Here is a 16,604-nt window from a genome sequence, read left to right on the forward strand (position 1 = left end):
AAGTGTGTATGATTCATGATGATATTGTATCGTATCGGATCGACATCCGTATCGGCCAATACTCAATGCTGCAATATTGGTATCGTATCGGAAGTGAAAAAGTTGTATCGGGACATCCATAATTGTGATATCTTGACATACAATATACCGTTCCACCCTTAGATGTGTGACGTTCATACCCACCTTATTCCTAGGTGTGCTACTGTCTAAATCAGTGATGGGCTACTTTTATTACAGAGGTGGCCACAAAAATGTGATCGTCTGATCTGAGGGCCACTTAATCAATATTCATGTCAGCACTTAGAATAAGGGCCATTCCGAGCATCAATACATGAAAGAACAAACAGTTTTCTCTGATTTAATTGTTTTTTTGTGTTTTATTCTTGTCATTAAGTGGGTTTTTGGTGTCATTTATTATGTTTTTGTTGTGTTTTTTTGTGCTATTTTAGGGTCATTTTGTGTATATTCATTTTATCTAATTTGTGTTGTATTGTTGTATTTTTATTCTTGTGTGTCATGAGTCAAGTTGTGTAGGTTGTCATTTGTGTTTTTGTACTCATTTTTGTGAATATCTGTTGTAATTTTAAAGTCAGTTGGACTCATATTTATTGTCACTTTATATGTTTTTGTGGTCCTTTTGGGCCTATGTTACGAAGCTAGATTACTTCTTATCGCGCTAACTTCCAGGATTTAATCAGTGTGTGCTGGACTACGAACCATGGTAACTAAGGCTGAACGACTAGCGTGGTCGGGAGCGGGTTTTTCTCTAAGTCGGATCTTAGTGAGAACTCAAGTCACGCCTCCTGACCAATCAGTTCTCTCAGAAAGTGAGCTGTCCAATAAAAGGTGACCTGTAAACACAGCTGACAGGAGAGAAAATATTTAGATTTAATTTCCCGATGTCATAATTTAGGAAAAATCTATAGTATGCGCGGACGAGTGAAGTCATTAATTAATTAATGAATTCATTCATAGCTAGTGAGGTTGACCCCATCAGCAGGAACATACTGTACTACAGACTGTGAAGCAATGTGTTCTCATTCCAGTGTGTGTGATAAATAGGTCTACTTGAATAGAAAAACGTCTGTGAAACTGAGTGCTGTCCGTTTATCATCCAATAGATTGATATCATAAATAATCTCACGCTTTTACGCAATAACAGTGTCCTGGGTTTTTTCATTCATGACTTTTCTGTAACAACAGTGTTGTTTTTGGTCTGAATTATGGATTTTAATTATTCATCATTTTAAACGTAAAGGGGACATTAAATGAAAAATCCACTTTTGCAGTTTTTTTTTATCACATATGAGGTAGCTTGAGTGTCCACCGGCACACAAAATGTGAAATAAATCCATCCAGTCGTTTGTTTGTGGTCTTTGTAAGTCTGATAACACAGAGAAAACTGCTCCGTTTCAAAATTTGCCGATTTGTGACATCACAAGTCAAATCGGGAAAGAAAATATCCTTCCCTCCGCTGGTAACTCCACCCATGGACTCCACCCCCAACCTGATGAAAACTTTTGCGAAAGTCCGCCGTTGTTTTTCTCGCTAGCGAAGGAGTGATGGCTACTGGTAAAACTAAATACAGAACTTGCCTGCTGCCGGTGCCGCGCCTCCACTGTGAATGTATACTGTAGTGTAAGCACTATTTGTTCATGCGGCGGTGTACTCCGCTCATTTTTGCATTTACCTTGTGGCCACACAAAATTAGACCAAGGGCCACATGTGGCCCCCGAGCTGACAGTTGCCTATGTCTGGTCTAAATGATTGTGAATGAGGGAGAATTGTCTGTATTGTTGTTATTTTAGTTGTCTGTAAAGTGTCTTGAAAAGTGCCTATAAATAAAATGTATTTCATTATTATTACTACTAATAATTAAAGATTACAATAGTAAACAACAGTGTAAGGCAAGAGTGTAAAATCAAAAAAATTATATAAAATCACATCTCATATTGACACCATGCTTAGTTTAATCAAGCTCAAAAATAAAAGAGTAACAAACAATAATATGACGACGGCAACGTGTTGAATGGTAGCATGTGACATGGTATGAGTGGCAGGCTCACATAAACACACTGTACACAATCATTACAGCTTAGTTACATTTTACTGGCCTTAAACAGCCAAATGCAGATTTAGACCTTTAGAGCTTTCCGTGGATGACATTCTTTCAATAAATAGCAGAGAAACGCCAGCTCTGTCCAAGTAGACATGTGCATTTTCACAAACATGTTCAAGCTCTCCTTCAGTCATAAATACCCCCCCAAGTATAAAAAAAAACCAAAAACAAAACAAAGCACCATAATGAATAGATAGTCATTACCCGTATGCAGCAACAAGGATTTGCTTTTAATGCAATTTTTCAATTTTGGGAGATAAAAATACAATTAATACCCATAATACTGGCACTGGTAGAGATAAGTGTAGACACTTGTCTTAAAAACACTCAGATTGTAAATTTAATCTAATTTACGTGATGGGGATTAACAAAAACATTTTGAAAATCTTAAATAATTTTTTACAGAGGCTTTTTGTTAAATAAAACATACTTACTGATACACAATTTCAAAACAAAGCAGATTATTCATTGCAATCCTGAAAGGCCAAAGTGTTTTGCATATTAAAAGTTGTTTCAGCCTAAAAATGCATTAATAGCATAATGATATTCGCCATGATTAAGTGTAAACAATAATTTATTTTCAAGAATTAGGATCATACCTAATAGATACGTCATGTTTTGTGAATATGTAGGGAGTAAGAGTGTAATATCCTGCATTTTATGATAAAAGAAACAATACTGAGCAGTTGACTTTGTTCACAAACCTGCTTTTGTTAACTTAAAAGCATGATCTTACTTCCCAGGCTGTTTTTTCCTGATTGCAAATACATTTGTACAGAGAAAAGTTAGATTCTTTTTTTTTTTCTTCTATTTTTGAAATACTAAAGTTAAAAAAATGGACAGGTTTGAATATTCACACGCTGTACAAAGTAGCAAAGAACAGCTGCTGGTGTCCTTGACTAACATCCATCATTCCTTTAAAATCTCTTCCTCACAAAAAGGGTTCTGAAAAAAGCTAAAACCGCTTGGCTTTGTTGAGCTGAACACACAAGAGTCCGTGTGAATACCACTAGCTGTATGCAATTACATTTTTGGCCCTTAAGAAGTTTGCGTACCACGTCATACACAAACAGTTTGAACTACAAAGATAAAGACAAAAACGTTCTGACTTTAAAGTCAACATCATGACGCAAAAATAAAGTTGATTTAAAAACATTCAGTGCTTCATTGTACATTAAGTAAACTGTCCTAGCATCCTCACTGTCTCCTATTAAATGTTTGGCACTAAAACAAACCTGAATAGAACACTTGCATGTACCTTCCTAAACAGACTCACACACACATACATCATTCCATAAAACAGTTACAGTATATTTACATCATTCTTTTAGGTGTCATACATTCCAGTTGTTTATTGTTGTTGAGTCCTGTACTATAAAGTCCGGGTTGAGTAGAATGGACAATTATTATGGGAGTGCAATGAGAGAAACTGGCGTCATAGGTGTTTGAATCTTCATTGAAATGTACACATAGGTTCAAGTTGGAATGACAAGGTTTCCTTTTGAAGGGGAAATCCACCTGTTGGAGCATCACCTTCCACTAGCACTGGGCAGGCACTACTTTTTTCGGGGTGGCTGGCTTCTTGGTTTGCCAGAGGTGGTTGTGGATGGTAACCGCATCCACACTGGCCGACATGGTTTTCGCTGGTATCTGGCTGAACTGCTTCTTGTCAGAGTTGTACTTGTAGAGGCCGTCGATCATCTTGCGCGTGATGCTCTTGGGGCCGATTCCTGTGAGCTTGTTGATCTCCTCGGCCTCGGGGTAGTACGTGTAGAGGGATCGGAACTGACAGCCGCCGTCTCGGAACAAAACCAAAAAGTTGTTGGCCTCCGATTTCTCCATTTCCTGTTAAAGTTCAGGAAGAAATGTCTGTTAGATGTACATGTAACAGTGACGGTAACACTTGTTCTGTGGTCTGTTTCCAGTCTCAATACTTTTGTACAACCTTTTCCAGTCAACGTAGTAGATCCTTTATGTTTTTTAACTATGACTATTTACTTTCCCATACTACCTTTCTGCTCAATTTTAGGGGTGGGATGATACACTGAGTTCACGATACAATATGATAATGGGTTTGTGCAATAATTATATGATTTTTTATTTTTTTTTAACAAAGGAAGAAAGACAAAAAAAATAGCAGTAGGAAAAATATCCATGCTTTTATTTGACTTTAGCTCTGAACATACTTACATATTTACTCTGTGTATGACCTTTTTAACTCAATAGAATAGGAAAATAAAAGATAAAAACTGTGTGGATAAATGTATGGATTTTTCAGGGTTGGGGTCACTTATAATTGTAATTACGTAATTGATAATTACAATTATCAATTTACAAATTTACATGTAAACCCATGTAAATTTGCGATGGTAAAACAGGGGACGGGACCCGGATAAGCAAACTGCTTCTCTCGTCTCCTTTTTCGGCATGTACAAAAAAAAAAAAAAAAAAAAAAAGTGAATGTAACCATGTCGGAAATAAACTGAATAAATAAATAAAAAATAAATAAATAAAAATAAAATAATTATGACATAATTATAATTGTAATTGCAACTGGAAAAAACTGTTGCTGTTGTAATCATAATTGAATTGTAATTTAGTTCAGATAATTCACTTTGTAATTGGCATGGAAATTATATAAAAACTGTTACTGTTATAGTTCTATGGCCTGCACATACATAGTTAACAATTATCAAAATATGTTTAATATCAAGTTTTCCTGACAGTTCCTGACAGTTCTTTCAATATATTATTTTTAAAATTTTTAAACAAATTACATGATAGATAATATTTTTAGTGTATTTTACAGACATTTTATAGACATGGGTCAAAACTAAACCATTATCATAAGCTATGTTAACAGAAAGCTAACACAAATGGGTTATTTATTAAAGGCTCAGTCATTTTGATTAATTGTAATTGAACTTTAGTAATTGAGAACATATTTTTAATTGACTTTCAGAGGGGAAATAATGATTGTAATTTTAATTGGAAAAAATGTCAGTCAACGTAATCGTAATTTAACATTAAAAATGTTATTTTCTTTGCAATATCACTTGTTCCCTTGACAATATCTCTTGAGAATTTTAATATCTCAATGTCTTGCCACACAATATATTGTCGCACGGTGCACCTTTAGTAGATTTATATAGTTTGGCTTGGTTTTATACAAAATGGACAAAATACAACCATTTCATTCATTTCAAAGCACAATGTTTCCCATTACGCATCAGATGTCTAAATATAGTCCCAGACTGGAAACACTGGGGTTCGCTCTTACCTCCAGGATCTTGTTCTTCTGACCCTCGTTGACTTTACCTGCCAGACAGCAATGGGCCAGGGCATTTTGGATGATGTACTTGTTTGATTTGGCACTGGGCTCTTTATATAACCTCGGGCCTAATTAAGAACAGAGAGGAGAAAACATGAGATTTGTAGCTGTATCCATAGCAACTGCTTCAAAGACGTGGAAGAGGAGGTTTCACTCTCCATTTTGACCCTTTTTTTAATAAATCATGAACGATCGGTACGTCATGAACTTCTCCATCATTTCAACCATTGCAGAAATCTATGCCACTAATGTAATATTTCCAATCTGTATACGTTACTGTAACCTACCAGTGTACTCTGTGTTGGAGGTAACGGAGGACGTGGTGGATCCATTTTCCCAGTCCTTCTCACCGTTCCTACTGCTGGAGCGACTTGGAGAGAGAAAGCCGTCTGCTGAGTCAGGCCTACACAAACATGAACGGACGCAAACTGTAAAGCCTGCACATGGTCACGCTGTGTTCGGTTTGGACGTTCAAAACAACGATTTGTTTGGGTTTCAGTGCCGTGTGACAAAAAAAGAGGTGAAAAAAGACAAAGAAAGAGTTTCTCATTATATATGAAGACACTAGAACCACAGAGCCAATGGTCTTAATTCATTTAAACATATCTTACTAAGAATTTGTAGAAAGAAACTAGAAGAAAATATAAATACTAAACCCAACCTTTTATTCGGGATGTGGCATTAGCAGTCAGCAAGAAACTTAAACACTTTTGTCAATAAATTGTGAATACTTGTATGGTTTAAACAAGTGTTAAACATTAGAAATTGTTGTCAGGAGGGTAAAATCTACTCTTAGGGTTGAAAATGTGGTGTTTCAGAAAAATTGTGTGTAAAGGGTGAGAAACACAAAGCAGAAGCCTGAGTAACAAAAAAGCAGTGATTCTGCTTGAATGACAAAGCTTAAACCTTCATATTAAGAAAAAGAGAAATACTGTAGTTTTGCAATTTTTGGTTTGAATTCACTCTCTCATTGAGTCTGTGCTGGGCGCAGGCAGTTTCAGTGCAAAGTGTAGTGACCTTAAAACTGAACTGTAGACCAGAAACTAACCTCCTCCTCCTCCTCAGTTTAGGAGAGTTCAGAAAGTAGGAGAGACTACAAGAGGCTAAACTGGCACTTCTGACGTGAGAAAAAAGCAAGAAAGAAAGGAGTAAAAAGGAGTTAGGAAAGAGATGCAAAGAAGACACACATGGAGTTATTCTATCTGTTAATGCATTTTCCTTCCTGTCTGCCAGCACTCAAAGACCAATAAAAGCCTCTCACCTTGATACTCTCTTCTCTGATTGGACGCTATCGCTGTCTCCCAGGCTGAGGGATGCAAGTGACAAGCTGGAGACTGAAAAGACACAATGGTGTGAATCTGGATGTGAAATAAAACAAAACAAGACACAAGGAACGACGACGATAGTGACACAGATGCCATAGATGAACACATCACCAAGCTGTCCACTCTGTTTTGAGCCACTATAGCAAATCTGCTAAGACACTACATGCTTTGACAACAAGGGCTGAACAATTTTACATGCAAAATGCAAAAGAATCCCTACTGTATGTATAAATGTACGTACAGAATATTTTAAGCAATTTAAAAATGTACATTTTCAACTTCTTATTGATAGTAATGGTGTAAAATTTGTGTTATATAGCCAGATGTAGCCATGTATATGTAGATATGTATATGTTATATACAGTATGTGTGCCTATGTATGTAAACCTATACTCATGTATGTGTATTGCCGTGTATGTACAACATATATGTTCATGTACTGTATGTATATGTATATGTCTGATGTATTTGGTTGTATGTGTATCTATATATTGTATACACATGTAGATCTATGTGTATATATATATATATACCCTGTGATGGGGGTGGTGGGAGATAGTGGGTTCCGAGCAAACTAGTCTTCTTGTCCGTATTGGTTGTTTTGTGTTTTGTAATCTGCTGTATGTGAAGTGTTACATGTTTTTGGTCCCCCTCGAAAACGAGACCTACATTTCAAAACACGAGGCTAAAACAACTGATGTGCTGAATAATTTCTATATTGTTTTATGCTTTCCTGCTTTTAAGACAAAATACAAGTGATGCAAAATAAATACAAGAGAATCTGTAATGAACTACCAGGGGACAGCAGCATAAGCATCAGACAGATGATGAGATGACCTGGTCGTCTCCATGGTTACCTGTGGCAGCCCTGATGGGTGTCTTGGGCGAGTCCATGCTATCACGGTGAATGGACTTTGGTCGACTTCTTTTCTGTTTGGCCCCGACGGCTGGTCGAGGTTTGATGACGGTGTCCATGTCTTCCATGAGCTTCAGCTGCTTCCTTCTGAGGTACTCCTGTTTGATGAACTCCTTCCGGGCCTTGTCCTCCTCCTTCCTGATGCGTTCCTCTTCAGCTTTCAGTCTAAACGGGTAAAGGCGAGATAAAAAGAACCCAGCGGATATGTAGCAATATTAGGCTAAGTTGTTCACTTCTGGAAGAAAGTATGATCATTTGTACATGGGAGGGTTTTTGAGAATGCTGAATCCATTTTTAATGGGATCCACGCTGGCAAACCAACGGTTCTCACTCAAAATCAAGAAATCCAAGATGGCCACTATCCATATTGCCAATTTAGATATTTTGTCATAATTTTGGTTCTATTCTACATTGAAGCATGATTTCATTGGCAAATTATGGGTTTTCAGGATCAAGGAATTCACCAATATATTTTAAAATACCGTAAATTATGCTCAGAGCAAGATCCAAGATGGCCGCCATCGAATTTCAATCTTACCATAACTTCGGTTCTAATAGACGTAGAAACATGATCTTTATGGCAAAATGTAGGTTTTTGTGGACAAGGATTGTCATAAAATAGCTTAGAATAATGTAAATTACATCTAGAGCAAGATATAAGATGACCACCACAATGCTTTACACATGGAAAAGGTGAAATTGCAATTTCTTTGCCGCCACAAATGTGTTTGACAAAGATGCCTTTTAAAGGGTGAAGGATTTGATTTAAATCAATCAACATAAAATGATATATCTATTTTTATTTAAGAAAATCCATTGTGATCCTGGTACATACTTACATACTTTTATCCAATCAATATTTAAATGAACTTAAACTTTTAATGGCAGATTGTTGCTCTTTAAATCTTTGAATAACTAATTAATTGAGAATCAAGTCATTGCTTTAATCGAAAATGTCAAATACAGGCTGACAACAGCTTTGTTTTAATGTGACCATTTACTTGTCTTCTATAGAATTAGGAATGCTAAATATGGTCACCAACCTTCACTGCTGGTTATCTGAAGTGACTAGAAAGATAATAATTAGTTGGTTGGGATTTTTTTTTTTCTATCTGGATGATAGTGACTTCTAGTATAGCCTTCCCACTAAGTAAAAGGATCAGTGATAAACATACCGAGCTTCTTCTTTCTTCTGCTCAAGCTCTGCATCCATCTGCATCTTTCTTTGCTGGCTCTCCTTTTCCCTCCTCATCCTTTTCTCTAGCAGTGCAGCTCTCTTCTGTGCCATGTTTTCCTCAGCTTTTCCATCCTCCTGAAAAAAATCAGACACTTTCCTTTAAGGACGTCAAGGAAAGAAGGCTCCATATCTGGTTTGTGTTGATTATTAAAAAAAGAACAAACGGCGTCTTAAATGTTGGGTTGGAGAGTATCTTTTCAGTGACCTTCTAATCTCCCAAATTTAAATGGTGTCAATGATATAGAAAGACAAAATGTGAACCTAAAAATATGTTTTCCAAACATGAGTCCAAACTGGTTAAATTCAGTACAGTCCTTATGTGACATTTACCCCCATAATGTGTGCAGCTCTTCTTCAGCTGTATTTTAATTATTCACAACAGCCCCAGTTTTCTGACCTACATCAGAGATCCAGAGACAGGCAGTGACAACAGTTCACACTACAAACAGAAAGATGATCCTGCTCAAAGCCAGCATAGCTCTTCAATGAAAAGAAATGTCACTTTTATTTTACTTCAATAATTGATTGTTCTCTCTGTGTGTGAAATCCTGAAAACTATAATGTAACCTAGGGCTGGGCCATATGTTTTTGCTACAATATAAACCTCAAATTTTTAACTTAATAAAGTCTTACCAGGGTTAAATTTGCTGATGAAAAATGATACACAGGCACATTTATTAACAAAAAGCTGAACAATATTTTGCCACTTTGGGCTTTTTCTCCAGTAAGGGACAGCACGTGTGAGTGAGTTCTGTAGTGTGGCTTGTTGAGGGGATGCACTCAGTAATCCATCTAACTGTGCTTTTCATCTACTTCTGAGAAGTAGCAGCGACTCTTAAAACAAGTGTTTTAATACAAAATATGCAACAAAATAAAGGCGATATTGTAATTTTCTATATCAGCGTTCCTTTTTTCCCATATTAAATTATGTTGTGTTTGTTAAATTAACAGTCTACCTTGAAGAAAAAGCCTTGACATGTCTTCTGTTCATCCTCCAGGTTCTCCACATCGTCCTGTTGCTCTAAACAATCGTCCAGCATCAGATCCTCCAGTGACTTCACGACTGACAGAGGAACCTCAATCAGGCTGCTTTTAGTAGAACCCGGCGCTTTGGACTCACAGAGGATTTCTGATGGTTTCACTGTGTAGGATTCAACTACACGATGGGAGAGAACCTCAGGGATTGAGGACTCAATTGTAGGTTTGAGGTCCACACATGACTTCTGAGCTTCATCTTTCTGACCCTCCGTTTCTTGTGCATTTCCTTCCTGTTTGCTGTGAAGCTTGGGCGACGTAGGGGGTGTTCGGAGCAGACATACACTTGCCATCTCTCTCTCAGGCGACAGGACTGAATCTGTTCCCTTGTTTTTATCTGTTTTTAGGGAAACAACCTCAAGACGAGCAGTAGCTGGTTTTTCTCCCATGTAAACAAAGGAATTGGCCAAAGGCTGGCAAGGGGAGACTTTGCGAAGCCTCGGGATGCTGTCGACAGATTGTGGGGCAGTTAAGACTCGGTTATAAGGGGCCAATTTAAGCTCACTGGGTCGAGCAGTGCGAGGGTTACGGGAATGAAAGGACGCCGATTTGCGTTTCATGCTGGTTGGAGAACGATGGGCGGACCGAGGGGAGTCAACCGGAGAGGAGGGTCCTGATGATCGAGTGACGGCCCGACTGTGCTTTTGTGGCGATGGGTTTGTGTGCAGAGACGGGATGACCCACGCCTGCTGATGCTGTTGCTCCCTCATGGCCATGATCACATCCTGCTGCTGTGCCAGTCGCTGCATCTCTGTCTGCAGGAAGGCTAAAGAATGGTTAAGTTTGTCAATGGAGCGTGTGTACTCTGTGAGATCCACTTCAGTTAGCTGGGCGTGGCTTTGTCCACCGTCCTCGCCTTGGCCAGGGGATTTCTGGCAGCAGGAAGCTGTGCTGCTTTGCTCTGCCCCGTCAGGTGTGTCTGCCTTGCTCCTCCCAAATTTAAAAGTGGGACTTGTGCTGGCTGATTTTCCTTCTCCCTGTGTTTTTCCTCCTTCCTCTCCACTGGCTGCTCCATCCCCTTTTCTCTTCACCATATTAAGAAATGCAGAGTGACCCATCTTTTGCCGGTGCCGTGTGAAAGCAGCCTCCACTTTCTTCTTCTGAGCTTCAATGGCTTTCCGTTTCTCCTCCAGCCTCATCCTCAGGTGCACCATTTCTTTAGCCATGACTTGAGCTGGGTCGTCTGGTGGAAGCTGGACAGGTGTGAGCGGTGCCTGGGGAGTGGGTGTGGCTTGTTGACGAATGGGGCTGTGTTCAGGAGTGGGAGCCCAGGAGACAGATAATGGAAGACCAAACTCTGAGCCCTCAGGGGTGGTCTTCAGGGAGCTGGAGCTGCCCCTACCCGAGTCTGGTGCCGAAGGGTTCACCTTCTTTACTTTTTGCTCAGCGAAGCTCGTCATCTTCAGTCCTGAGGGGGATTTACTCAGACTGCTCGGGCAGGGGCTCGGTGTATCCATATCCAGCTCCATGTTCACAGAGCAGTCTTTCAGAGAAGAATCTTCATCTAGCATGTCTTCTGTATGAAGATGGATACCAGTGTCAACCTCTGTAGTGTCCGTCGTGCTCAAAGCACCTTTAGAATCTAATTCTGAGACGGGATCCAAGCCGCCCACAGCAGCCCCGTGGGTTTGACTGTGCAAGAAGAAACCAGTGTTGATCCCTTCTGTTGGGCGTCTAATTGGGCTGTGGATGATCTGAAGGGCTTCCTCCACTGAGGGTGGAGTTGCCATGACACGTCCATGCCCGTTGGAGTACCCTCGCCTGCCAGGCTCCATGCCAGCCAGGCTTTCAGGACAACCTTCCTCTTCAATCCCAACACTCTTTCCGTTCACCGGCTGGAAGGATAAGTTGCGCTTCATTCCACGTGACATTTGGTGGACCTTGAAACCAGAACTATCATCAGTGCTGACGGACCTAACCATGCCTCGTGTGGCAGCTAAAGGATTTGAAGTAGAGTCCTCTTTGTCAAAGGGGATGTCAAACGATACTCCATAAGGCCCAGACCTTAACAGAAAAGCAAGTATATGAAATAAAAGTTACTACAAATATCAAAATAAACTCCTGATCTTCATTTTAAATACATTTTCAATTCTTTAGTCAATTGAATTTGACATGTTGCAAAGCATTCTGGGACAATCCTAACCAGTGTATGAAAGGAAAGGCTTGTACAGAAGATGGGAAACATCTTGCATGAACTCTAGTTGCCTTTATAAATGTACTGAATTTATAATAATCAGTTAAAAAGAAACAAAGTAGCAAACCTTTTCTCTTTGGGCCAGGTGCCAAGGTTACCATCAACAAACGACATTGAGGTTGACCTCTTGATTTCTCCTGTTTCAAGCAAGTAAGAATGGAATTAACAGGCTGGTTTATCATATTTATACATTTCTGCAAATGTTTGATGCACCAGAAATCTTTAATTACCTGGATTTTTGGGCTGCGGTCGAAGCGGTAAACTGTAAAAAAAAATTAACAATGTCAAACCTTCAATCAAATCTGGTATTTTTCTAACTTTATTTTTCAAACCAAAAATCTTTTCTTAATTTGACCTAAAATTCAGTTAATCAGGATGAAAAAGTTGACCTGTGTACACTATCATACCTGGGTCGTTCAGGACTTGGAGGTCTTTCCATGAAACTTCTCTTAGTTGCTTTGGAGATCGGGACGACTGGTATATTCTTCAGCAGGGATTGGAACTCTGTGGAAATACGAAAAACACTTTAGGCAAAAAGTACCTAATGGTGAACAATTGCTTACAAATGGCTTTTGGTTAAAAATGTTTTCAAAAATAATCAATAGAATTCCTTAAACAAAATATATAGTGGAAATTTGGCATTTTGGGTCATTAAACTGATAAAATGCACATTTTAAACAAAGCACAAATTGGAAGTAGCACTGTTTAATATATTATATATTGGATAATAGTAACAAAATGAAAAATAGTATTTCCCTTCATGACACTGATGTTGCTGACTTGGTACATGGTGTCGTATATAGAAAAAATTATACAAATAAATAATAATAAATAATGGGAAAAAAAATCCATGTCCATCTCACCCCTTTCTTATTTTTTTTATATTGGCCCTTGTATTTCATATATATATATATATATATATATATATACATATTTATATATATATAGGTTTTTTATTGTCAACATATTTGCACTATTTTTTCTACACTGTCTTGTGTCTTGCACTGTTTATGAGAGCTGCTATTTCTTTTTTAACGTCCGTTGTGCTTTTCTTGTGCAATGACAATGAATTCTGATTCTGAGTGCAACACTGACCTGTGTCTTCTCTGTCCAGAATTTGTGGTTTCACAAAAGATGGTTTGACTACCTCGAACCACCAAAACAGCTCTGCCATGAACACCAGGTAGTTATTCTGCAGAGATCAACAGGAAAAAATAAAACCATTTAAAAACACAGGACTGGGACTCACATTTGCAGTGCAGCCCCCTCTCCAGCAGATGTCTCTCTCTCTTAAAACCCCACAGTGGTTTAGGTAGTTATCTCTTCCACCGGTCCTGGATAGGCTAATAAATAATTCCTCACACTTGCTCCATTTTAGTATTCAGAATTCTCCACAGTCTGAGGATATACACAGGGTTACACCTTTTCAAATGAAAGGTTGACTTTGTTAAAATGTCATTACTATGTATAAAAAACCCCCAAAACAAACTGAAATTTTGAAACCGTATAATTTACATTAATATGTGCTTGATTAATAGGCACTTTGGTGAACATACGGTATTTGCATTAATTCAGGATGAGTATGCAAAGTGTGCCCCGCCCAGCAGGAAGGAATGACCTTGAGTGAAACACCACAGACAAAGACAATGCTGCACCAAAAACACTTCATTCACCTTCATCAGCGATATGTTCAGTAATAAGAAGGCGTCTGCAGAGTGCACACACACATTACCGGATGCACCACTCTATGCACCACTTACTCCACTGCTGTTCCAAACCCCCACAGGAGGGCCAAAGCTATTAACACTGGTTTGTGTTGGGTTTTACTTTAGCCTTTTGGAGCCTAATTCACAACCCAGTGTGCAGACTCGCAATACGCTGACGAGGGACTTGCTTTCTTTTGTGTGTTTGCAAAATAAAAGATCTCTCCAGCTACTATTAAACTCCACAGATTAGCTACATTACAGAATTGTAACTCTGCATGGTCATGATAAAGACATTTTTTTCAAACATTACAATGGTTTTAATTTAAAACTACATTTGTGAGTGACAGTTGTGCTGTTACCTTCGGGCGAGTTCAGCAGGTGAAGCACTCCTCAATGAGTTCAAAGAGCCGGAAAAAATGTATCACAAAAAAATAAAACTGAGATGGAGGAACAAAAGAAGATTCCCAATATCCCCACCTTACTGCATGCCTGTTCCCATCCGTTTGACTCAGACGTTTCCACTAACTCACCAGGTATGAGGGTCACCTCTCAAACACCGCCCCTCAGCAATTTACACACACATACAGATCCCCACTGTAACTATACCTCCCCATTGACTGGCACAGCCACCTCCTCCTGGTCTGTAGGATTTACAGCAGTGCCAGATCTGACTGTTTGAAGATTTAGTGTGTGATTCCAAGAATGAAAACTGGAACCTGATTGGTGATTAGTGGTCATGAGCTCAGAAGAGTTGAGGGTGGTGGAGCTAATCTACTCTGTAGTGATCCACACTACCCCCCCCCTATATTGCCTTTTTACTTAGCCTACAGCATTAAAATGTGACAGAGAGTTATTGAAATGTGCTGGCATTGTTAAAAGTGACGATACACGATAAACGTCATAGGTCACCCACCGTCACTAGAGATACAAATAACAATATGTCACCTCAGCAGGACGCAGCGCCTGGCGACACACGGAGCAATCAGAGGGCATTAATCTCAACCATCACCAGGACAGAGGACTGATTAAAAAAGATCTAGGTCCTGCAGCCAGTCAGACTTTAACTCCAATCTGGGAAAACCCACTTCCTGATTCACAGCCAAGTGGATCTTGCTGCCATCCTCTGCCAGCAGAAAAAAGAGGAGCTTCTTGAACCAGCAAAGGGACGCTTTCCAAAGAAACTACACTGACGCCTAAAAAAAAAAACCTAAGGCCATCTGTCAATAACACAGTTTTCCAGTATAAGAAAACAAAGACAACAAAACTCATATCTTGATATGTTTCCTCAAAATGGTGATATACGATATACATTTCGACAATTTTGAATTCAAATAAAATCTGACCAGAAAGACAAATCATGGTTACATTTGCTGGTACACAGGCTCATTTATTAACAAACAGTCACACAATATGTGCCACTTTTGGCTTTTTCTTCTATAAGGGACAGCATGTGTGAGTGAGTTCTGTAGTGTGGCTTGTTTAGGGGAAAGTCTGGGTTAAGACTGAAAAATCCATCAAACTGTGCTTTTTATGCTGTTCTGAGAAGTAGTGAAAGCAGCAACTCATACACCAAGTATTTTAATACAAAATAAGTTAAAAAACTAGAATATATAACGTTATAGGCAATATTGTAATATTAACTATCGCCAAAATAGAAATCTTGATTTAATGCCCAGCCCTAAGAGGTTGTTCAGACAATTTTAATAAGACTTGGGGCCCTTTTCTCTCCTTAGTCAATAATATGTCAATTTTGGAAGACTAATGTATTAATGGGTTGTACTGACCAACTTGGAACACACTGTAATACCTACATTTACATATTATTTCAGTGTATTTCCTATAGTTTTGTTGTTTTGCTATTATTTATTATTTTTTTAAACAGTTGGTTTGCAAACAGTAATGCAGTTTGGAAGTCTATTTGTCATTGCTGAAACTAAAGAACGTCATTAGAGGGAAATGCAAACAACTAATGTCATGTTGAAGAGACTCCCCATGAAATAGTGTAAGTGAGTAAAGGCTTAGGGCAACACAGCCCTGTCTGAAGCTCTCATTAAATCAAATGCAAACATTAATGGAAAGTCAGCATTGAGGAGTATGGAGTCTGTTCTTCTCACATAGACAGATGGTTATGTAGATGTGCTGTGAAATCATCACACGCAGAGCCATTTGTTGGAGTACGTTGACATGATTTACTGGCCTAGTCTCCATTTAGAAAGAACAGCCTGGGGTAATGTTGGTAATATATGGCTTTAGGGGTTGGATAGAGAAGGTTAACATTTCGTCCCTTAATGAAATGTACTTAGCATGATGTGGAATGATCCTTATCTATCAAACACAATGTTGGGCAACCCTGGATTATAAAAGAAGAAAGGTTCAATACAGTGGTTTAGTGTGGATTGGATTCCAATGAAAACTGTTGATTAATGAGGTGTATATACTGTTTGTAGGATTTCACTTTTATCAGCTTCAGTGCAGGTTTAGCTCTAAAAAAACAGATTTAGTCTTTTTTTTTATGGCTGTGCTTTAAATTAATTAGTGAGTCTTAATTTCAATTTGTCATACCAATGGAGCAGAGGTGTCAAACTCATTTTAGTTCAGGGGCCAAATATCGAGCAGTTTGATCTCAAGTGGGCCACAGATCTCATGTGGGAAAACAAGCAAATGTAACATTATGGTGCCCTAGTACGTATCCATAAAATACAAAATATGTAAGAAACAGACAATATCCAAGCAATAAGTGA

General features: G+C 38.6%; 1 protein-coding gene across 2 annotated transcripts in view; it reads right to left on the reverse strand.

Annotated features, from left to right (window-relative positions):
• Positions 1-1,952: 1,952 nt before the first annotated feature.
• Positions 1,953-16,604, reverse strand: part of camsap2a (calmodulin regulated spectrin-associated protein family, member 2a) — a 46,287-nt gene continuing 31,635 nt past the window's right edge. For both annotated transcript variants that reach the window (XM_028443705.1, XM_028443704.1), the window contains 11 exons: positions 13,253-13,349; positions 12,565-12,661; positions 12,388-12,419; positions 12,225-12,294; positions 9,885-11,967; positions 8,867-9,003; positions 7,633-7,856; positions 6,712-6,784; positions 5,738-5,853; positions 5,400-5,518; positions 1,953-3,964 (listed from right to left, as the gene is read on the reverse strand). In XM_028443705.1, the coding sequence (XP_028299506.1) occupies positions 3,659-3,964; positions 5,400-5,518; positions 5,738-5,853; positions 6,712-6,784; positions 7,633-7,856; positions 8,867-9,003; positions 9,885-11,967; positions 12,225-12,294; positions 12,388-12,419; positions 12,565-12,661; positions 13,253-13,349 (3,354 nt within the window). In that variant the 3' untranslated portion in view covers positions 1,953-3,658. The remainder of the gene's footprint in view (positions 3,965-5,399; positions 5,519-5,737; positions 5,854-6,711; positions 6,785-7,632; positions 7,857-8,866; positions 9,004-9,884; positions 11,968-12,224; positions 12,295-12,387; positions 12,420-12,564; positions 12,662-13,252; positions 13,350-16,604) is intronic.

The sequence above is a fragment of the Gouania willdenowi genome, chromosome 4, assembly GCF_900634775.1.
Source record: "Gouania willdenowi chromosome 4, fGouWil2.1, whole genome shotgun sequence".
In the NCBI taxonomy this organism is placed as follows: Eukaryota; Metazoa; Chordata; class Actinopteri; order Blenniiformes; family Gobiesocidae; genus Gouania; species Gouania willdenowi.